The following is a 25,173-nucleotide window of genomic DNA, read 5'->3' on the forward strand; positions in this document are numbered from 1 at the left end:
AAAACCTAAAACCACAGCTTCCCAACTCACTTCAGAATTCAATGTGCTCTTCCTGTTTCCACTAATAATGTTTGTTTGACAGTGCTCGAAATTGCGACTATTTTGGTCGCATATGCGCCCGAAAATTAATCTATGCGACCTCATAATATATTTTGGCGCATTAGTGCGACTGCAGATAATGGTTGTAGTGCGACCTGTTATGATTTTTTGTAAAAACGTGCTGAATCGCTCTTCTCTGCCGCTATATAGGTTCATATTAGCTGTCAATCACTCGAGGTATTCCGCTGTCAGCTGACGGGGAAGGAGCTTTAATGACCACGGGAAATACAAACGGCTGAAGAGTGAAAACTTAAAGCACGCAGCTTTGCAAACCCCACCTAAAGTTGAGGGCACAGATGAGAGCGATCATGACACGTGGTGGATATTGATCCGACAGCTGAGATCAATTGAGTTCGTGCTTTTCGGAGAAGGTGCCCAAATCTCGATGCGTTGCATTTACTGCCTGTTCCGCGCAAATGTCCGCTAAAAGTCAAATCTAATACTGTATATCAACACCAAAGAAGTTCGCCTTCACCAAGTTTACACTGAAACTGCGGCTCATCACAACTAACAGCGGTATTGCGCCGGTGGTCATTGCAAGAATCCTGCTCAACCTGCTCATAAATTGGGTCGGCTGAATCGCCTGCTTTCCACTAACACAGAAAAATGAAGATCAGCTCAGACTGAACATTTAAATTGACACAAACTGAAACCAAAACTTTTAAAGAGTGATAGAAGTGACACTTTACTTACTTTCCTTTGTCTATTCTTTTTTGAAGTGTATATTATTTTTTAATTTATTTACTGATGACTGCTTTGCAGCTTTCAGCATTGAATTGAATTATTTATTATAATCTTTTGTTCGTTTTGTAGCAGAAATATTATTTATTAAATTGACATTCATATAAAACAGCAGTACAAAATAAATATTTCTAACTGCAATGCTTCATATTTGTTTGATGCAAACTATACATTTATTTTTCAGAAAGTAACAGACTTTTTATAGCAGATATTCATGCACGTTCAAAATTTTCACGATTTATTGTTGCTTTAAAATACAATAAATCCCTTAAAAAACTATTTGCAGCGGTGCTCATTCATTTTTGTTGGGTGCTCCTAAATATTTGAAGTTGGGAGCACCGGTGCTACCAAGTAAAAAAGTTCATTTCGAGCCCTGTTTGAAGCTCCACAGGGTCAGTATACATGGCCGGGCTGCTATAGCCTAACTTTTTTCACTTGTGCCTATGCCAAATGTCAGTTTCAGTGGTGCCAGCAGCAAAAATCGTGAGATGTGGTCAATGTGAGCATGTTTTGTTTTCTGATAGGTCCACCATCACTGTCTTTCCCACATCCGGAGAGTTACGGTGTGGAGAAGCCCCAAAGAAGCATACCACTCAGACTGTTGCCTAGAGCAGTGGTTCTCAAACTGTGGTACGCGGGCTTCCTCCTAGTGGTACGCGGAGGAATCGCTGAAAAATGAAAGAAACAATTAACACTTTTAATCCTTTAATGCGTAATATAACATTGATGTAATCAGCATTGGCTGTTTTGTGAAGCGTACGATCACAACGCTGTGCTTAGAGTGTTTATTTTAGTGCATTGTGTCATAAGCTGCTGAAAATCAGTTTCCGAAGTTTAAGAATTGATTCTGAAGCGTGATTTGACTGACATGAAAAGTGGCCAATCACAGTCGACCTTGTCTAGTTGCGTGTAACGTAAGGGCGGGACAAAGGCTTTCTGTGTTGCAGAGACAGAAAAAACAACTTAAAAACAAATGTTTTGTTGGAATAATGCTTCTCGGATGTTTTCACTACAGAGATGTCTAGCAGAGTAATTTAACCGCGGACTTATTTCCTGCCTATTTGATGATCTTCATACACGTTTCGCTCTCCGACAGCCAGTCGACTCGCCTCTGACCTGTCACTCCTCTAAACACAGTCTGAATGGCGGCGCGGGAATGAAGGTATTGCGCAATTACTCATTTCTGCAAATGCGGCGAGTGGTTTATTTTAACACGAGAGCGCATTCATGTACACAAATCGCTAAAACAGATATGCGAGCTCTTAAATAGGCTTTTTTTCAAATGAACTGCAAGTGCTCTCATGATCGCCTGTGTGCTCAGATAGAATACAATCGCGATCTTTCCACTATTAAAGTAGACATTATTTATCTTTGCTCCTTGACTAAATTTAGTCAAAAGTATTCAAAGTTATCAAATATTTGGAAATAGATTGATACATGATCGATGACAATGCTAATGGTCTTCTTATTTGGCTGTGTTGTGAAGTGAACTTACTTTTAGCAAAGGTGGAAATTTTTTTTATTTCTTTACGACAAAATAATTATGCTGGAAATGTTTCTGGATGAGGTATTTGTGTGATTTATATGTATTCTTATCTGTCCTAAAGCATTACAGGTCAAAGCAATCCATTGTTAGCCTACTTATTGTTTATTTATCACAATTTACAATAAGGCTCTTAAAGCACTGCTTTGATAAATGTAGTGTCGTCATATTTCAAATACCTCAAGTAAAATGAAGTCATTTGTTTTATTTTTTTTTACTGACAGTGTACTTGTATTTTTTTACGTTTCTATTTTAGATTAAGATCAAGAGTAAAATAAAATCTACATGTGATGTACAGCTATTTAAGAAACAAATTTGCCATATTGTAAAGAAAATAGTGTAAAATATGTAAATAAAAGGCTAAATTTAAATCTTTTTACCATATACTTTAATTTAACCTTTCAAAGCTTAAAAATATATATTTTTAAAAATGGGCAAAAAGTGTCTCTATGGCCTTAAAGATTATTTGGTGGTTTTACCAGTGCTATTGAAAAAGATTAATTGTCATGAAAGGAAAAATTTACTATACTTCCTTTGTTAGTGCAAATTATACATGTAGCTTTGGGATGTAAGCAATCAAACCATTAAATCAGGTTTACACTTAAAAAAAAGTGATTTCATAATGAAAATCAGATTTTTTTTTTTCAAAAGTAACCAACTAGTACTTTTTAAAAGAGTAATTTGTACTTTTACCTAATATTAGTATTATTTACTAAAATTTTTGTTATTTTAGCAGTGTAATAGTATTTTTACTTGAGTACAAAAAAGATTTCACAAGCACTTAGTGCAGGTTTATTATATTATTAATAAATATTATTTTAAATGTTTTTTATTTTTATCTATTCCTATGCAATGTTTTATGGGTTGCTGAGAATACATTTCAGGTCTTCAATACATAGCATGTCAGTCTTGGGAAAAAAAAAAAAAGTGCTGGAATTGATTTTCATTAGGCTGTGCCTGTATGAACCCTGTCATATGTACATTTAACATTTATTTCAAGATTTGTCTGAAAGTGTATGAATATGACATATAGCCTATATTTATAAGGTCAAAGCAGCATTTCCAGCTTTTGATGAATAGGCTACTATGAATACTTTAGATTTAAGTACAGCAGTCTTCTTTTTACTTTTTAAGAGCAGCGCCATTTTTTTATGAACTTTTAAAAGCACATTTTAACTAAAACTTTTTTTTTTTTTATCTGCAAGCACAGTTAATGTTCAGACTATTTCAAATGTTTAAAGTGACTGACAATAATACATATTCTTACTAATAGGAAGTAATCTGCATTGTTTTAAAACTGTGCACACCTGTAGCTGCTTAATTAGGCTTACGATGCTATTTTTTAATACTGGTTAAAAAATAGCGTCGTAAGGTGGTACTTGGAGAGACGATTTTTTTCTAAGGTGGTACTTGGTGAAAAAAGTTTGAGAACCACTGGCCTAGAGTGAAGCATGGGGGTCGATCAGTGATAGTTTGGGCTGCAATATCATGGCATATCCTAGAGGACCATGTGCACTCAGTGGTTTAAACTAGAGGTCTGCGCGTGACTAAATTTTGAATCCCACCACCGCCAGGTTTTAGTCCGAACCCGACCGATCCCGCTTATATTCAGCATTTGTTGTCCCACTGCCCGTCCCGCCCCGTTTTCTACCAGACATGCACATTCCCGCTAACAGGCGGGGGGAGAACAAAACCCTGCTATACATAGTCCAGACAGCCTATAACAAGCTGTCTCAATAAACACACACACATAAGCACCAAGCAAGTGACACACACAGACAGCATCACGCTCTCTCTCATTCACACACACACACGCATAAGACAGCACAAAGCTCTCTCTCATTCGCACACAAACACACACACACACATAGACGGCAACAAACAAGCTTAACACAGCATCACGTTCTCTCATTCACTCGCTCGGGAGCTGCGAGTGATATCGTTAGACCGCCCTCTCCCGTCCAAAATTACACCAGTTACCGACCGCTCCCACGCTCATTCATTCATTCATTTTCTTGTCGGCTTAGTCCCTTTATTAATCCGAGGTTGCCACAGCGGAATGAACCGCCAACTTATCCAGCAAGTTTTTACAGCGGATGCCCTTCCAGCCGCAACCCATTTCTGGGAAACATCCACACACACATTCACACACACACTCATACACTACGGACAATTTAGCCTACCCAATTCACCTGTACCGCATGTCTTTGGACTGTGAGGGAAACCGGAGCACCCGGAGGAAACCCACACGAAGGCAGGGAGAACATGCAAACTCCACACAGAAACACCAACTGAGCCGAGGTTCGAACAACTGACCCAGCGACCTTCTTGCTGTGAGGCGACAGCACTACTATCTACTGCGCCACTGCCTCGCCTCGCTCCCACGCTTTATTTGGAAATTTATTCCCGCGCTGCAAAAAATCCGGTCTGGTTGAGAAATCTGCAGACCTCTAGTTCAAACATTGTATCCTTAAGGCGGTGCCGTGTATCAGAATGTTAATGCACCAATACACACAGCAAGACTGGTGACAGAGTGGTTTGATGAACATGATAATGCAGTTGAACATCTGCCATGACCTGTACAGTCACCAGATCCTAAATATTATTGAGCCACTTTTAGAGTGTTTTGGAGAAGCGATTCAAAAAACATTTTCCTCCACTAGCATCACATAGTGACTTGGCCACTATTCAGCAAGAAGAATCGCTCACAAAACCCTCTGGCCACTGTGCAGGACTTGTATCCACTTGTATCCAGGACTTGACTGTCATTCCTAAGACAAACTGATGTTTTGTCAGCTAGGCATGGGATGATTATCATCTTTGTCAAGGTATACTGCGGTTTGAAAAAGTCAAGGTTTTAAAACCGCCAACATTTTCTGCAATACAGTTACTAAGGTATTATGTAAGGTATTTTTACATTTTGTTTTTCATGACAACAGTACCTTCAGCTGAAAAGACATAATGAAAAAAACCTAATGAAGACAGCAAAAGTCAATGATTCATTTGAATTAGTTAGCATGACATGTTTACTGTTCCAAAATAGTTTAAAAGTTAAATAAAATATATTGTGTTCAAATGGAAAAAAAGTTTTAGTTTTGGTAACACTTTATAATAACTACACACTATAAATCATTTATTAAGCATTTGCAAATAGTAAATTCATTATCTGTTAAGCATTAACTCTACATTAATAAACGTTAGTAAGCAGTTTATAACTGCTGCTACAAATGCTCTACTCTTGACTTATAACCATATTTAAAATGTGCTTAATAATTGTATTTTCATACTTAGTAAATTATTTATTTTTCATTACTAAATTAAGTATCGCATTATTTACAAACCAGTTGTATTTAAGAGTAGTTGAAGGTTTTTAGGATTATTCAGAATGAGTTAGTAAATGATTAATAAAATATTGAAATCAATGTTTATATATCTTAATATTCAGGCATTTACTAATAGTCAACTAATATGTTAATAAATGCTTTATTAACTCAACTTCATGCAGTTTTGTGACCTAATCTAAAGTAAGGACTATTTATGCTTTATAAATCCCTTATAAATGACAATTAAAGGCTCAGAATCAAATGAACTATAATCTTTGCAATCTTTACTAAAATGTAAAATTACTGTAAAGTTTAAACATTGCTGAATAACAGGAGTGTCAAAATAAAACAAAACTGGATAAAACAACAATATAATAATTAAACAATGTAATAAAATGTATTGTTTAAACTCTACAGTGATTTTATTTTATATCAGGTTGCAAAGATTTATTTTTTATTTGAAGTACAGTTTCATGTGTGTATCTTTAATTAAATAGGAATGAATAATGTCATTTTCCTGTTTAGAATTAAACTGAGCCTTTACTTGTCATTTATAAGGGATTTATAAAGCATGAATAGTCCTCACTTTAGATAAGGTCACAAAACTAGGTTAAGTTGAGTTAATAAAGCATTTATTAACATACATAATAACCATTAATATATGCCTGAATAATAAGACATATAAACATTAATTTCAATATTTTATTAATCATTTACTAACTCATTCTGAATGATCCTAAAAACCCTCAACTACTCTTACATACAAATGGTTTGTAAATAATGCAATACTTAATTTAGTAATGAAAAATTAATAATTTACCAAATATGAAAGTACAATTATTAAGCACATTTTAAATATAGTTATGTCAAGAATAGAGCATTTGTAACTGCAGTTATAAACTGCTTACTAACGTTTATTAATGTAGAGTTAATGCTTAACGGATAATGAATTCACTATTTGCTAATGCTTAATTAATGATTTATAGTGTGTAGTTATTATAAAGTGTTACCTTGGTTTTTTACCCAGACCTTTAAATAGAATATATTTTAGAGCAGTAATAACAATATCGTGAAATCGTGATTTTTTATTTTTATTTTTTTATCCAAGGTTATCATATCGTCAGAATCTTATACCGGATTTATTTTGAATTATTTTGGTCTAAAACCAGGTGTTTCAGTTTCATTATCCAACCCCCTGTATGTTTGTGTGTATACAGGATGTCTACTGTATATATTTAAATCATTCTTTCATGCCTTTGTACCTATACAATGTGTACAACTAACAAAATAGCTGCATAAATTGAATATATATAAAGAAATGTTAGTGTATTTACCACCCTGGTATGCCACAATATTTATTTCACACAATATATAGTGGGCCTAAATGTTATTTGACTGTGATGATCTTTGCTTTCTCCAGCCCACAGTGTGCCACTATTTCATAAAGATGCTGAAAGACAAAGGCTTACTGAGGCGCTGTTATTCTCAAGTGAGTGTTATATGAATATATATGTACATGTGTGTATTGCATACATACATGCACACACACACGTTGGTTTTTGTGAAAAGTGGGGACATTACATAGGTTTCTATTCATTTTATACTGTCCAAACTGTATATTGTATTGCCCTCACCCCACCCCTAAACCCAACCATCACAGTAGACTGTGTGCAGCTTTACTCTGATTAAACTCATTCTGTAGGATTTATAAGCATTTTGAGAAATGAAGACATCACCAATGTCTTCATATTTCACCTCCTTTTTGTAATACCTGTGTCATACCTATGTCATTATACAGATTTGTGTCCTGATATGTCACAAAAACACGTACACACACACACTGGGTAATGGTTTATTTTGTATTATATTCTCTCACATATTTTTTTAAGAATATTGATACTCTAGAAAGGGTTGCAGGACTGGAAGGGGAGGACCTGATTGAAGCTCATGGTACATTTCACACATCTCACTGTGTGAGCTTCCTCTGTCGTAAAGAGTACAGCATGGACTGGATGAAAAGTACAGTACTGAACTCTGCTCAGTTTTAAATAAGATGCGGAAAAGTAGTTTGCTTCAATATTTTGTGTTTCTGACTCACAGATCAAATTTTCTCTGAAGAAATTCCTAAGTGCGATTCCTGTGGAAGCCTCGTAAAACCCGGTAAGACCCATATGGGCTGTGATTCCTTTTAGTTTTCTAAAATCAAACTTAGTCCATCAATAAACTGCTTTTGTTTGTGTCTAATGTCTAATTAAAATTAATTAATTAATTAGAATTAGAATGTCTAATCATTTGTTTTTGTCTGTTTATAGATATTGTGTTTTTTGGGGAAAGTCTGCCTTCCCGATTTTTCACTTCAATGAAAGCGGTGAGGATTCAGTACAGTTCAATTCAATTTTTTTGCATTCTCAGTTTGACATTTTAAATCAGTTACTGTACACACATTTGGAAGGCACTTTAATGGAAAGAGACAATTCGTTGCACTCAATGTACACCTATTATCAGTTCTTGCTGTCTTTTGTAATTGAACCCACAACCATGACTTTTTAGTGCCGTGCTCTAATATTTTAAGTATTGTAAATAATGTCATTCTATTGTTTACCACAGGACTTTCCTCAATGTGACCTTCTGATCATAATGGGGACATCTTTGCAGGTTCAGCCATTTGCATCTCTAGTGAGCAGGTAAGATCCTCTGCTTTGCAGAATTCACATGGAACTGTTGCAGGCTTGACTAAATAGGTTATGGTATTTTATATGTACACTAAAATAAGTAAAACTGTTAATTTCTAAAGTTTTTTTTTAATTTAATGTAGTTTTAAATTTAATTTATTACTGTGATTTTAAAGCAAGAGTTTTTCTCCAGTCTTCAATGTTACATGATTTTTCAGAAATCATTATAATATGCTGATTTGCTATCATGAAACGTTTGTTATCATTCGTCTTGAAAACCATTGCTCTGTTTAATATTTTTGAGGAAAATAGGATGCAGTACCATTCAAAATTATTATAATAATTAAAACATTTATAATTTTATAGACAGATTTTATTTCAAATGAATGTCGTTATTTGGGATTTTCTTCTCATCAAAGAGTCTTAAAATGTCATATTTCCACAATGTTATGAAGCACAGAAAAAAAAGATTTAAAGTGTAGAGTTATAATAATCAGAATTAATGATTGCCAGCAATAATTAATCATAAAAGAACAGCATATCAACATATTATAATTTGCTGATGTCTAAAGTATCATGTTAGCAATGTTACTGAAAACTCAGCTGTGTATATATAGTCAAGCGCAACATTATTCATACCCCAGGGCTATGAATTATTTGTGCTTGAGTATATAAGTTAATAAATAAATAGTGTGTGTATCAAGTCAAAATTGTTGGCTTCCCTTCGAAACTTAATTTTTTTTTAAATGTTAATTGTTGCTTAATGAAGAAAAAAAAAAATTCAACATTTTTAAACAAATACTTATAACTTAAACAACTAATTATAACAAATTTATTTTGTCTTTGCCATTGTCACAGTGCAAAATATTTTTCTACCTATTTTGCAATACACTAGTATTCAGCTTAAAGTGCACTAGGTTACCATGTTAACTATACAAGTATATATAATTAGGCAAGTTATTCGATTAATAATATAAAAATAATATGATTAACAGTTGTTTGTTCTGTAGACAATCAAAAAAAATTCTTAAGGTGGTAATAATATTGACTTTAATGTTAATTTTGATTTTTTTTTTTTTAATTAAAGCTGATATTTTTTTAGCCAAACAAACAACAACAACAAAAAAAGATTTTCCCAAGAAGAAAAAAATATATATAGGAAAAGCTGTGAAAATTTCTGTAAATATATTTTTTTACACAGACTAAACAATAAGCCAGTGATTTTTGATCTATAACAGTACATAATGGCATAACAGAAACGTGTTTGGAAAAATAAAGCCACTGAATTGTTAATTTAATGTTTTGGAAATGTAATGATTCAAACTTCACAACCATAACAACATTTGAAGAAAGAGATTCTTTTACAATCTTTTGAAGTAGCTTCTTACGTAAGGGTAGGCCCATCATTGATACTGTTTATTTACCTGTGTAAATGTGTGTTAATTTATATTTATTCAGTTTTTAAATTAATTTCAGTAATAATATTGACTAATATAAAATATGTATATGATTTATTTACATTTTAGTTTGTAAAGTAATATTTTCTGTCTTTAAGTAAATATTTTATATGAGAGACTTGCTTTGTTTACCAAATAAAGTGCATCTAATAAGATTTGCATTGTGGATCTAACAAGATTTGCAACATTAAATACAAGTTAAAAAGGTATTACTTATATATATATATATATATATATATATATATATATATATATAAAGGTTTTAGTTATGATACTCCCAAAATCATTCGCATAAATCTGCAGATTTTTAACAAAATTCTGCGCAGAAATAGCAAAAAATGTTCGCATATTCCGGCATAGGAATTGTAGGAGCTTTCATTTGTATTAATTTATAAAGCATGAAATAAAAATTAGTCAGGTTAATTTATTCCAAATATTAATCAAAAAGGTAATTTTCTAATTTCAATCATTTTTATTTCTCTGATTTTTGCAGAGTCTCAAACCGCTGTCCACGATTGCTGATCAATATGGAGAAAACTGGACAGGTCTTTGGCTAATTCTAATAAACATGAATGAAATTCATTTTATAATTACACGTTGGCTTATTACACGTCTTACACTTTTTTTTCTTACAGTCTGAATTTGGCATGGGGCTATTCAGTTTTGGAGGCGGAATGGATTTTGATTCAGATAAGGCCTACAGGTGAGACCAGTGTCATTTTTAACAGCTGTCTAAGAGTTGTTGTTTTTTTCTCATCATATCAGATCAGGATATTTTTAATGAAACCTGACAGATTCCTAGTCATAAGCTCAAAAGTTTTCAATTCAAGTTTATTTACTTTTTATGTATTTTACATTTAATTTAGGTTTTATTTCAAGATTTAAAAAAAATGGAAATACTGGTGGTCTGAGGGAAAAAAAAAGATTTCTTTAATGTTTTTTTTTTTTTTTGGAAATAATATTAATACAAAAAAATTATATATCTGCAAGCAACAATTATCAAGGCCAAGCAGCCCAGTGGCCACATCATAAACAAGCAAGGCAACAAGCTACATAGCAACTGGAAAACTCTATAACTTTTTGGCAGTATGGTCTGAGCTAAATTTGATGAAAATTGGGCAAACTATCTACGGAGAGGTCAAAACAACAGATTTTCAAACTAATACAAGATAGTGGAAAGGAAGTCCTGTCAATTAGCGAATAAATGATATCAATGTTCTCTGGATGATCTAAGAAATCTAACAAGACCAGTCTTATGACAAAAGACCAAACTATTCTAAAGTCATTTGATAAATTTTGCATGATTTCTATTGATAGAATTTAATAGTCAATTTTACCCAGAAGGTGGCGCAAACTGACGTACAGTAGTTTGGTCAATGCCAGGTCTAGATCACACACATTAGGTTTGATTTCAATAATCCATTGCAGTGATTTAGCCTGTATGTCATCTGGCAGCATCACATCAAGCTCACTTCAGACCATGGTTGTCATAACAAACATCAAGTTAAATTTGTTAGCAAGATAATTGAAAGTGGTTCATCTAATCAACTTGAATTCCATAACCTTTTGTCAGCATGGTCTGTATATAAAGTAATTTCATTTTGGTGAAACTCGGACAAATGGCCTTGGACGAATTTGTTCAAATTGGTTTTACGAAAAATTTGAAACAGCAAAAATATTTTCATGATGGAAAAGGACGTCATGAGGTGTGTTTGAGCCAAGGAATCACAGGGGGAAAATGGATTGTAGCTCATTTGGTTCAAAAGTTATACAGATTAACATAAGTGAAACTTTGGACAAGTGGTGGCACTAGAGAGTTTGAGAGAGAGTTCAAATTTGTTGTGGTTTAAAATCAGACTGTTCTCTATGAGGGTGCCAAACATAGATATATACACTAGATATCGCATAGGGACCCTGAACATGCGTCAATAGCGCCGCCACATTGGTACAGTGCTCCCAGGACAAATGTCATTCAACCGCACTAGTCAAGACAGTGTTATTACGTGAAGATGCTGGACTTTAGCGCAGTCTACGGGTGTAGTAACGAGCAAACAAAGAAAACAAAGCACAAAGGCAGAACATTTCATAGGTAATATTAAGTTTTTTTCTGTTTTTGTATGTTCTGAAGTTTTGTGCTAATCAGGTAACGTTATTGATGATAACAGTCACATACTGCATTCACCATACGGCAAAGCAGCTCCAACTCGCTCTAAACACTCGGCTTATGCTAGTTTTGTTGAATAAAATCAGCAAACAATGCAAAAGAAATATGACAGCGAGATGCTGCGCTGCCAGAAACTTGTATTATTGTCGGTTAGCGAAAGAGTCGTTCGGGGGATTCATTCACAAACGAATCGCTCCCTTCGTCAGTATGAGAAGTGAACGCAGGAGAGGAGGTGTGTTTCAGGACATGATTAGATCAAATTTAACAGGGAGGGTGAATAGTACATTTCTATACACACAATCACAAGCTTTTTGTCAGGAATGCCCGTGCGGTCACTGATCCATCAATGTAGAAAAGTGATGTAAAATTTTCATAATTAGAAAAAATAAATTACATACTAACATCCAGGAAAACTCCCGATCATAGATATATGTGTATATGTGTATATCTCTGGCTTTGGATGGCCACAGTCCTCCACTGTACCTTGGTCCCGCATTCATTTCAAAGGAGCGCTACCCTGTAGCAAGATGGCGGCGCTATTGACGCATTCTGTTCAATAGACAACAATAGGCCAGGCGACATCTAATGTATATATCTATGGGTGCCAAAGTTTGCACAAATGCCGCAAACGGTTCATAGGGCTTCTGTAGACTACCAGAGCGGAAGAAGAAGAAGAAGCCAGAAGAATAATAAGAACCAGAACGGATACAATAGGTGCCTACCCACCTTCAGTGCTTGGCTTCTAATAATAAGATGTAATATGATGTAACTAATTGAATCTGAAAAAATAATAAAACAAATATGATTTATTATGCAAATACTACAATTTTTTATTTTACAAATGACCCAAATATTACAAATATATTAATCCTGTTTTCCAATGTAGACTTGAAATAATAAAACATGGTAATAAAACATTGTTAAAAATATAAACAAAAAATCTAAATAGCCATTTTCTTACAGAAATGAACTTTGAATAATACAATAAATTTATTTGACATTAAAATAAACATTTGGGGTTTTCATTCAATTTCAAGTGATAGTAGTACACCCAAAAAATTTAATTCTGTCATAATTAACTTACGCTTCAGCGGTTTGAATGGATTTTTGCTGTTTAACCCAAAAGAAGTTATAGGAAAACATGTTGGATACCTGTAACCCTTGACTTTAATAGTAATTTCGTCCTACTATGGATGTCAGCAGTTAAAGGTTACTAACATTTTTCAAAATACTTTTTTTTGTGTTTCACAAAAAAAAAAAAAAAAAAAAACTCAATAAGGCAGAGATGCCCAAACTAGGGCCCACGGTAACCTTTGATTTGGCCCGCCATCACATCTGAGAAGAGGAAAAATGATGGGGATAGTTTAGATGGGGTCTGTCATAAAAACTTGCTGGATAAGTTGGTGGTTCATTCCGCTGTGGCGACCCCAAATTAATAAAGGGACTAAGCCGACAAGAAAATGAATGTACAAAGACTGTTACAGATGCTATAAAAAGCTAACTAAAATAAATGTTAAATAAATGTAAAATTCAATTTAAATGCTGTAATTTAGTTTAAAATGTACATACAGTCACCCGACGGATAGAGGACAATGCAGAAACTTTGGTGAGCAAATCAAGGCAAAGGCAGATTATGCCTGACTATATTCAGCATTGAACTCCACTGTGTTATAAATGTGATTATGTTTTATTGCAATAATTTATCATTTTTAAATATATTTACTGCATTAGTTACTACAATTCAAAGTAATGTTTTCTTTTGATTTTTAAATATTATGAAATAAATTATGCAGTTACCCATGGCAACTTTAATGTAAAATAGTTTGCCATATTTTTCTTTGGCCCATGGCTCTCAATGATATTTGATTTTTGGCCCCTGTATACTAAAAGGTTTGGGCATTAAGGTTTGGAACAACTTGAGAGCAAGTAAATGCTCTTTATTTTTGGGTGAACTATCTCTGTTATGCATCTTATGTAGGTAAAATTATTATTTAAAAAATCTGAAATAATTCATAGCATTGTTGTAAACAAGCATTTAAACAAACAGAGAGAAAAGAAGCTTATTGATTCCTATGATTATTGATTATTCACAGAGATGTGGCTCATCTGAGCACCTGTGACGATGGCTGCATGACTCTCGCTGAACTGCTGGGCTGGAAAGTAAATACTGGCAAAACTACATACACACCTTACGTTTAATTTAAAATCTGTAATCTTTTACCTGCTTATGTTTTACTGTCTTTTATTTCAGAAAGAGCTGGAGGAGATGGTGAAGCGTGAACATGCTTTGATTGACAGCAAAGATGCCAAAAAGACTGACAAAGAAGCCAGTCAGAGCTCCAAAAGTGCTGTGGCGGAGGCAGAGAAGACTGACAAAACAGAATAACCATTCAGAGCCTGCAGAGGGTGAACATGACATCTAAAGTAGTTTCACTACACTCTGGCCTGCTCCGGTTTACTGTCGACCTCTGTTCCTTTGAGCTCTTGTATCTCTCACCTGCCTATAATAACAATATAGAGAACGTAGAAATAGTGCAGAAACCTCAAAGGGGACAGAAACAGCACGAGCGAAAGACAGCAAACACTGTAGTTGAGAGGTGGTGTTCTGCTTGGGGGACGGCTCTTATGAAATAACATAACGCTTTAAATATAAAGTTTGAAATATTATTTACATTACATTTAAATGTATCATATGAGGTATCAGGGTTAAATGTGTCTGAAAGAAAAAAATTGGAATGACATACAAGCGAACATGGCTGTTATTTTTTTTTTATGACACCATGTGTGACAAGCAACTAAAACAATTGAACTACATTCTCATTACTGTAATTTCTTTGTGAATTGTAACATTTTTAAACACGAGTAAATTGAATGCAATTAAATTAATAGTAAACTATATTAAAAAAAATACTACATTTTAAAATTTCCAGAAATGTACAAAATAAAATACCGTAAATATTTTACAATTAACATTCCAAAGTAATCAAAATTACATTTCTTTGTGTTCTTACAATTAGATTTAATTAGAAAAGTCTACTCTGCTAAATTCTTACAAGGTTTCATGAGATTAACCTTGATGATGCTTGTTAACATGATTCCTTTCTTTGTGCAATCATTTATATATTTTAGTATAATGTCATTTTTTTAAGGTGTAACTAATGGATGTTTATTTTAATGGAAAAAAGGTAACACTTTATTTTGAGGGTCCATTTGAGTGTTAGTAGACTATCTCATTATTATCTGTTGATACTGACATTTAACAGTCATTCAACAGACATTTAACTGACTAAAAGAAACTTTGCAAGTACATGTCAACTTACACTAACCCTAACCTACAGTCTACTTATAATCTAATGAGAATTAGTTGGCATGTAGATGCAATGTAACTTAAATTCAACAAACGGACCATTAAGATAAAGTGTAACCGAAAAAATAATAGCATCTGGATTATATGAACTATTCTAATACATTTTGCTGTGTATTCTTTCTCTATTGCTTATCTTTGGTTTGGAATGTTTCAGCCCATGTTTCAAATGTGTAAGAGGAAGTTGGCCCAGGAGTGTTTTACAACATTACTACGATATCTGATGAAGTCTAATGCAACCCTATTTGAGGAAACAAAAGTGAGAGACAAAACTTGTATGCATGCCTGTGGTGTAACATTGTTATAAGGCATTAAAATGGTTATTAAAATATGCATAGTTTTGGTCAATAATCCAGTCTGGCAAAAATGTGAAATACCTGTACTCATCACCTTACCTCTCGTGAGTGGGAAGTGTTTTTGATCTTATTACTGGAGAAAGCTCTATCAATGATGTATTATTATAGCATGACCTCTAGCACTAACTTTTAAAGAGCCCCTGTTATACATTTAAAAAGGATCATATTTTGGTTTTGGGGGTCTCAAACAACAGTCTGATATGCATGCAAGGTCAAAAAACACTTTTAATGTTATATAATGTGCATTTATTTTGACTTGATTATCTCAACGACTCCCATATGATTCGATCAGCGATTCATTTGTTTCCAAACCCCTTCTTTGCATGATGCTAATCTGCTGATTGGTTCGATGACCCAGTCTATTGCGCTTGGTCAACTGCAATCAGAGGAGACAGAGAGAAATGCCCACCACGGCTTATCAACAATTTTGAAGTAGTCAGAGTGCAGAGTGTATGTGTGAGCCCAATGCAGTAGTACATTAAAGCAATGCATTTCAACACCAGCATACTCTATTCTTAGCCATGACACACATCCAGTATCAATCCACACAGTGGCAAAAGCTGAACTATTTTTAAACTTGACCACCACACGTGTATAGCAACAGCTGACGATGGCCATAGCAACGACAAATGTCATTCTATCGCGAGCTCACAATGCACACGTCACGTTTTTAACATGGCTTTAGACACGATATGAGAATATAAAGAGTTAACCAGACAAGTGGTTACAAGTAACAAAACACAATTTAAAACATAATTTGCAAGCTAGAGAAAACAAGGAGGCAACCATTTTAATCACACTTAAGTTACTTACACTTGTGAAATGGAGGAAGAAACTGATCCATGAACTGTGTACTACAAAGCCCCTGTCAAACTCTGAGAAAGTCCCGTGCATCAATAGTCTTTTCCGATCTTTCCTTTAACAAATGGCCAACAAATGTCCTATTGTAAGCGTGTAGATTGCTGAAGCACTCGTCAGAAAAATGACGGGAACACAGCACAAGGCTGGGGCTATAATGCTGAGGTATTTTTGTAAAAATTAACTTCAACCACTGACTCTTCACTGCCTCATCTTTGGGTAGGGAACATAGCACTAACTTTTCCTCACACTTCAGAGCACAGCATCTTCACGACTGGGGAAACAGGGATCTATTACGGTGTTTCTCTTCCACTTTGCCGTTTTACAGTGTTTGTGGGCGGGGCCGGGGGTTTCAATTTTTCTGGGTCTGTGCGTGCAACAAATGGACAGGGCTTGAATTCCGTATCAATGTCACGCCGACACTGCTAAACACTTGTTACACTGGCGATTCATTCGAACCACTCTTTTAAAGATGAATCAATAGTTTTAAATTTAAGATTTAAGCCTTCACTGGATATTTCACTTTACTTAGAGCTGTGTTACACACTTCATGGATTGTCATTTTCAAAAACCTTTAATAGGGGCTCTGTAATGGCTCCAGTGCATTAATTACAATGCAGTCAGGGTTAGATCAACTTTTTTATACTAGTGGAAAATTTACTAATAGGTGGTGTGAGAGTGCAAACCTATAATAAAAAAGGAAAAAAGGTAGACAGATCTGCAGGTGATTCTAGTGTCAAACTGCCAGATTAAAGAACACAGACAAACCAGCTAATTTCCATAAAGACCAATCCAGGTTGCCAAGAGGAACTGGGTTATAAATGAGTAGGATAGATTAGAAACAAGCATGTGTAATCAACACAAAGGCTCTGGAAATGAGTATGCAATACACTTTAGTCAATATTTTGTAGATCATTTTAAAAAAGCAGGACACACACACACAGAATAATAAATTAAAGCTGTATTACACTCTAAAAATATATTGTTTAGACCAAACAAAACAAATTAACGCAAAATTTTGCATCAATATATTCAAAAATGAAGTTTCAACAACAAACTTTGTGTTAGCAAAATGACCTTTTCCACTTCAATCGTTTTTTACATAGCATAAACCATATTTTTAAGTCGAGTACTCAAATTAAGTTGTTTCAACTAGTTTTTTTTTAATAAAAACTTTAAACAAATCCAGTGTTTTTTTAACTTAGTTACTTGCAAGTTTTCAAGTTTAGAACCTCAAATAAATTAAGTAACTGAAATTGTTGAATTATTTTGTTTGTTTTCATATTTATTTACATTTACTTGCTTTTAAGAAATATATTTAACAACAACATTTTTGTTTTCCAGTAATTTTTAATTTGTTTTAAACCACCGATTTTCAATGTTTTACAAAACAAAAACATGAACTGTCCTATTTAAACAATTTAAAAGATAACATCAGTGTGTGGACTTAAAAATACAAAACATGTCCATTAAAAAAATTGTTATCAACTAAATTTCTTTATCTCGCTACAAGTTAAATATTGTTTTAAACTAAGTGACAGATTTTCCTTTAAACTAGCTGCATTTTTAAGTTGACGTAATTATCAATATTTTCCTGTTTTAAAAACTTAATAAAATTATTATTGCAACTTAAAAGTTTTAATCTAATCAGCAATTTAGAATTTTTAAGTTAAAACAATGTATTAAACTATCAGTAGCAAACCTCTTGAGTTATTTTTCAGAGTGTACATTGTTTTAATAATTGAACATTGACGCAACATTTTGCATCAATATATTCAAAAATGAAGTTTCGACAACAAACTTTATTGTGTTAGTCAAATGACCACGATTGACCACTTCAATCGTTTTTACATAGCATAAACCACATTTTTAAGTCGAGTACTCAAATTAAGTTGTTTCAACTAGTTTTTTAATTAAAACTTTAAACAAATCCAGTGTTTTTTTTCTTAATTACTTGCAAGTTTTCAAGTTTAAAACCTCAAATAAATTAAGCAACTGAAATTGTTGAATTATTTTGTTTGTTTTCAAATTGATGTACATTTACTGGCTTTTGTTTTCAAATTTATTTACATTTACTTGCTTTTGTTTTCAAATTTATTTACATTTACTTGCTTTTAAGAAATATATTTAACAACAACATTTTTGTTTTCCAGTAATTTTTAATTTGTTTTAAACCACCGATTCTCATTGTTTTACAAAACAAAAACATGAACTGTCCTATTTAAACAATTTAAAAGATAACATCAGTGTGTGGACTTAAAAATACAAAACATGTCCATTAAAAAAATTTCTTTAGCTCGCTACAAGTTAAATATTGTTTTAAACTAAGTGACAAATTTTCCTTTAAATTAGCTGCATTTTTAAGTTGATGTAATTATCATATATAAATATAAATATAAATATATTTTCCTGTTTTAAAAACTTAATAATATTATTATGGCAACTTAAAAGTTTTAATCTAATCAGCAATTTAGAATTTTTAAGTTACAACAATGTATTAAACTATGTAGTGGTAGCAGACCTCTTGGGTTATTTTTCAGAGTTGAATTGTTTTAATGCTTGAAATGTCTTGTTATTGCCTCTCATACATCATGCAATAGAGCAAACTGTACAGCTTCTCACATGGTCAAGGTGCACTAGAAAGTGTGTAAACTTATAAATCATATACCTTGAATGGAGTTAAAATTGGTTTGGATAAAAGTGCCTAAGTATACATTTGTGAAAAATCTGCCACTTGCTGGAGTTGGGCCTTAGTTAACATCAACATAGACTCATTTCATTAAAAGAGGAAATTCAATGAGGAACAATAGTTTACTTTCTTCCCTTAAGCTTAATTATCAGCTGAACCTTTACTGTAAAAAAGAGGGACATTTTTGACACTTACCAGAATGAGGCTTTACGGTACTGTGTTAAATGTGAAAGTAACACGTTCAGCTATAATCTTTCAGCTGTATGTGGCGTCCTACTTTTATCACTGTGCTCACTTGTTAGTTTTCACTGTGAGGTTTACCACACTCATGAAAGTGGGTGGAGCTTATGGTGTGAGATACACAAAAGGCATCATCAAGGGTTCTGTCACTCTTGTCAAAGCACACGCTGAACTTTAATGTGACTGAAATTGAGTCTTCAGAAGTGAATATTTCACAGGAGCACTCTTTAGGTTAGCGTGACAAAGGACATAAACCATGTGTAATGAGGAGTCTCATTTACCCCACATGTAATCTTGCTGTGGGTGGAGGTGTTTGGAGCAGCTTGCAGAGATGTTCAGTGTCTTTTTCACGTAGGAGGACATTTTGAAGACACCACATGTGAGTTCAACTATGTTTGCATCATTTATATTATGTGTTTCTTAGCTTATGATTGAGGTGTGAGTCAAAACTGGTGACAAGTTAAACAAATATATTTACTTTCTGACTATTGAGTATTTTGAATTAACATTTGTGAGGTATTCTTCTCCTGCTTCTCAGGAAATGTCAAAACTTAAAGAAAATACAAATGTATACTTGCATGAAGAATATAACTGAAAAAAATATTGGAAAATGTTGCAAGGAAAAACTATCTTTAGGATTTATTGATGAAAATGTGAGCTGTGAGCACATCCTAAAAGCATTAAACAAATATTTTATGCATTATTAAAGAAATAATACACCAAGAACTGAAAAATTCTGTCATGATTTACTCACCCTTGTCACAAACCTGTTAGAGTAATTTTTGTTTAGGTTCACGTAAAGTAAATTATTTTGAAAATTGTGGAAACTTGTAAACATTTACTTCCATAGCATTTGCTTTTATCATTGTGAAAGGCAAAGATTACATTTTTCTAACATTTTTTAAAAGGTCTTTTGTGTGAATCAAAAGTCTTTATGCAGTTTAACAAGTGTTTTGCTATACCACATGGCATATATACATTTTTTTTTCAAACTTCAGATTGACTGATCAAATGTTTAACTGCTAACAAGGAAATATAAAAAAGGATATGAGGTTGAATTGATGATTTCTTCATTTCCTTTGTTTCTCTGTTTTTAAATTTCAACAGGGTTACGGCAACAACGTTGAAATGGAGGACCTTATGCCTTCCTGAGCGATCAGAACAGATTTCATGAACAGGCTTGTACTGTTGGATCAAAGATGATGAAAGAGCCTAAAGATGAAACTGAAAACAATGAGAACAGGTAAGGTTGTGTGTGTGTGTGTGTGTGTGTGTGTGTGTGTGTGTGTGTGTGTGTGTGTGTGTGTGTGTGTGTGTGTGTGTGTGTGTGTGTGTGTGTGTGTGTGTGTGTGTGTGTGTGTGTGTGTGTGTGTGTGTGTGTGTGAGAATGTAGGCAATTTATTGTATTACGATGGTTCTGTAGACTTGTGAGAAAAAATATATAGCTTCAAGGGGCTAATAATATTGTCCCTAAAATGGTGTTAAAAATTTACAACTGCTTTGATTTTAGCCGAAATAAAACAAATAAGATTTTCTGCAGAAGAAAAAATATTATCAGGCATACTGTTAAAATTTCCTTGCTCTGTTAAACATCATTTGGAATATATTTAAAAAAGAAGAAAAAAAATTCAAAGGGGGTTGATAATTCTGACTTCAAATATGTGTGTATATAAATATATATATATATATATATATATATATATATATATATATATATATATATATATATATATATATATATATATATATATATATATATATATATATATATATATATATATATAGGGCATCTGAGGCCAGAGAAGTCAATGGCGCTTCTGGACACTGTTAACATAGGGCTTTCTTTTGGCATAGTACAGGTTTAACTGAAATTTGTGATTGTAACTATGTATTGTCGTACTTGACAAAGGTTTGACATAGTAGTCCTGAGCTCATGCTGTGATATCTGTTGTAGATGAATGACGATTGTTAATGCAGTGCCACCTGAGGGATTGGAGATCATGGTAGTTCACCTTAGGCTTAGGCGCCCTTGTTCTTTATGCTTTGAAATTCCTTAAATCTCTTAAGTATGTTATGCACTCTTAAAGGTGAAATTTCCAAATGTCTTCCTATCAAAAATTTTCTCACATATTTGTTGGGAAAGTGGTGATCCTTGCTCCTAAAGGACTAAACCTTTCTTGGATGCTGCTTTTAGTGCTTTTTAGTGATTGTAGTCATAATTACAATCACCTGTTGACATCACCTGTTTCAAATGGCATCATTATTTAGTTACTTGATTAGAGCCCTAACCTGCTCCTGTCCCATTTTTGGAAAGTGTTGCAAAAACTAAAAAAATTAAAATACATGTTTATTTTAAAAAAATAAAATAAAATAAGAGACCTGAGGAAAATCATGAGGAACACGTTAAATTACTTTTGCTGTATTGTCTGCAATGAAAGTCAAAGTGTATGTATATATATATATATATATATATATATATATATATATATATATATATATATATATATATATATATATATATATATATATATATATATATTTGAACTGGGGGAAACTGGAGCACCAAGTAAATACTCACGCTAATATGGGGAGAATATGCAAACTCCACACAAATATAAAAGGCCAAAAGGGTCAAGCTGCGCCTATTACCACATGAGAGGGCAATCCAGCATATTTCATAGATATAAACATGATCACAGACTACGGTCCACGTTATCTATTTGCATATATGATAAAGGAATAATGTGGATAATATGCACGAGCAGCACTAAGGCAAACATAACACAGCTCGCAACGATGTCATACATAACACACCTTGCTACAATGTTTGATTAAGAGGACCCTGAACGTGGATTGTCATTCAGATCGACACTCTACTACACAGGCCTTTCCACCTACTTCATGGGCAGAACTTTGAAATAATGGGAGGGGCTGAATATAATATTATACAAAACGCCGTTTTTTACGGCGTCTTTGACATAAAAAACGCCGAAAATAACAGCGAATTATGGCAAGCATACGGCGTCAAACACGGCGTTCTTGACTGGATCAAAAAACGCAGTTTTGTGCCAATTTTGACCAGCAAAACACCGTAATTGCGGCGTTTGCAATGCAAAACGCTGTGATTTTTGCCGTCTTTTTGTCTTAAACGCCGAAAATACCGGCGTTTTAGGGATGACACGGGTTTGGTAATAGGCGCAGTTTGACCCACTTGGCCTTCCATACACAAAAGGCCTTCTAGTCCAGCTGGGATTTGAACCAGTAACCTTCTTGCTGTGAGGCAGTAATGCTAGCCATCATGGCGCCCTGTATGATCTCTCTTATTTTGTGAAAAAATATTAATAATTGATTCCACAAGAGGAGCGACGCGGTGGCGCAGTGGGTTGCATGTTTGCCACACAGCAAGAAGGTTGCTGGTTCGCTGCACTTGGCGTTTCTGTGTGGAGTTTGCATGTTCGCCCCTTGTTCGTGTGGGTTTCCTCAGGGTGCTCTGGTTTCCCCCACAAGTCCAAAGACATGTGCTATAGGTGAATTGGGTAACTAAAATTGTCCGTAGTGTATTTGTGTGAATGAGTGTGTGTGGATGTTTCCCAGTGATTGGTTGCGGCTGAAAGGGCATCCGCTGTGTAAAACATATGCTGGATAAGTTGGCGGTTCATTCCGATGTGGCGACCCCAGATTAATAAAGGCACTAAGTCAAAAAAAAATGAATGAATGAAGGATTCTACTAGAGTTTCACAAACATTTAAGCTGCATTGTATACCATAGCTGTCATGGAAGACATCTGGACAAGCTTTCATGGACAACCTACTGTTTTCTTGTTTGTTTTTTTTTCACAGAAAAAATATTTCTAGCACAGTACCCAATGGCATCTCAGGGGATCCGGCAAAAACCTTGGGTCTGTTGCACGGTTTACGCGTGTGTCAGGATGCCTGGGCTCCCAAAAGCCCATGGGACAGACATGGGGCACACACTGCTCTATGGGGCAGACCTGCTGGGGTGAGACTTTAACCATGCTTTTTAGATTTGGTCTCGTCTAGTTTAGCCAGATTTTAAACAATATACACTAGACCTAAGTTTTAAGAAAACTAACTTGTGTTTAATCAGTTTTAATGATGGTAGTTGGCATGTAGTCGCAAATTTAGTTAAACAGAGTTAGTGAAAAGAATGCTTAAAGAAACCTTAACAGTTACATATTACCAATTCATCTTATTAAGTGTGTTATAGAACAGGCATAACCAACAGTAACTATAGCTTCTTGACCAGTTTTTCTTACAGAACAAGCGCTGTTGTCACTGTTGCATACAAATGTAGAAGTAGTGAGAGATAAGGATGACTGCGAGTGCACTTTAAGAGTGTCTTAAACCACCATGATGTAAGATACCATAGAGACTATTTCTAGAGTTCATGAAAGTAAATGCAGTTTCAGAATTGTGCAATCCAGAATAGTGTTCTATCATAACTTGTGCTTTGTTCAGGGCGTTTGTTGGTACAAATATGTTTTTAAAGGGATTGTTCATATACACACACACACACACACACACACACACAAGCAATTAAAATCACAATTATTAGCCCGTCTGTTTATTTTTACCCCAATATCTGTTTAACGAAGACATTTTTCCTAACACTTTTCTAAACATAATAGTTTTAATAATTCATTTCTAATAACTGATTTATTTTATCTTTGCCATGATGACAGTAAATAATATTTGACTGGATATTTTTTAAGACACTTCTATACAGCTTAAGGTGACATTTAAAGGCTTAACTAGGTTAATTAGGTTAACTAGGCAGGTTAGGGCAATTAGGCAAGTTACAGTATAACAATGGTTTGTTTTTTAGACTATCAAAAAATTCGAATTTTGTCCTTAAAATGGTGTTTAAAAAATTAAAAACTGCTTTTATTCTAGCTGAAATAAAACAAGTAAGACTTTCTCCAGAAGAAAAAATATTATCAGACATACTGTGGAAATTTCCTTGCTCTGTCAGACATCATGTGGAAAATGTTTAAAAAAGAAAGAAAAATTTAAAAAGGGGCTAATAATTCTAACTTATATATATATATATATATATATATATATATATATATATATATATATATATATATATATATATATATATATATATATATATATATATATATATATATTATAGAAGAAAGAAACTCAGATTTTTCACAATAAATGAGCACATTTTGACAGAATTTTTATTTTGAACTATCCCTTTAAAACTAACTAATATGTTCTATATTTTATCAATAGCGTAATACATATGAACAAATTGTGCACTTTATATTCAAGGTTGTTTATGTGTTTTATAAAGCTCTCATTACATGCTGGGTAGGGTAGAGCGGGGAGGAAAGAACCATTTTTCAAAAATTTTTTTAAAGGTAATTTTTTAGACAAAAATTGATTTTTGCTGTAGTTACTAGCAAGTGTGGTCTATCAATATCCAGTGGTATTTTGTACAAATGCTTTAAAACAATTTCGCTTTAAACATAAATAGCACATTGTTTTGGGGACTAAAGTAACACGCGTGTGCATGCGGGTCAAAAGTAAAACATATGCTAGATTTTCTGGCTTAAACTTGTTTCAAAATATGACCTTGTTAATATGTTAACTACAAGCATTTTTTTTGTGTGATTTATGTGTGCAAAAATATTTA

The 25,173-nt window shown here is 33.6% G+C and overlaps 2 protein-coding genes across 13 annotated transcripts in view; both read left to right on the forward strand.

The window, feature by feature from the left end:
• The window catches only part of sirt2 (sirtuin 2 (silent mating type information regulation 2, homolog) 2 (S. cerevisiae)), a 23,007-nt gene extending 7,313 nt beyond the window's left edge, over nt 1-15,694 (forward strand). For 8 of the 9 annotated variants that reach the window (XM_087282434.1, XM_087282436.1, XM_087282435.1 and 5 more), the window contains 9 exon segments: nt 7,127-7,195; nt 7,596-7,725; nt 7,807-7,866; nt 8,019-8,074; nt 8,314-8,390; nt 10,329-10,380; nt 10,471-10,538; nt 14,093-14,159; nt 14,251-15,694. In XM_087282434.1, the coding sequence (XP_087138560.1) occupies nt 7,127-7,195; nt 7,596-7,725; nt 7,807-7,866; nt 8,019-8,074; nt 8,314-8,390; nt 10,329-10,380; nt 10,471-10,538; nt 14,093-14,159; nt 14,251-14,385 (714 nt within the window). In that variant the 3' untranslated portion in view covers nt 14,386-15,694. 9 annotated transcript variants of the gene reach the window in all.
• A 3,284-nt stretch (nt 15,695-18,978) lies between these two features.
• The window catches only part of rinl (Ras and Rab interactor-like), a 31,016-nt gene continuing 24,821 nt past the window's right edge, over nt 18,979-25,173 (forward strand). For 2 of the 4 annotated variants that reach the window (XM_087283513.1, XM_087283514.1), the window contains exons 1-3: nt 19,048-19,885; nt 20,614-20,749; nt 23,346-23,505. In XM_087283513.1, the coding sequence (XP_087139639.1) occupies nt 20,706-20,749; nt 23,346-23,505 (204 nt within the window). In that variant the 5' untranslated portion in view covers nt 19,048-19,885; nt 20,614-20,705. Of the gene's footprint in view, nt 19,886-20,564; nt 20,750-23,345; nt 23,506-25,173 lie in introns of those variants that run through there. The other 2 variants (XM_087283511.1, XM_087283512.1) reach the window with 2 other exon arrangements.

This window comes from Danio rerio, chromosome 15 (genome assembly GCF_052040795.2).
Source record: "Danio rerio strain M-AB ecotype USA chromosome 15, GRCz13ab, whole genome shotgun sequence".
NCBI classification, from domain to species: Eukaryota; Metazoa; Chordata; class Actinopteri; order Cypriniformes; family Danionidae; genus Danio; species Danio rerio.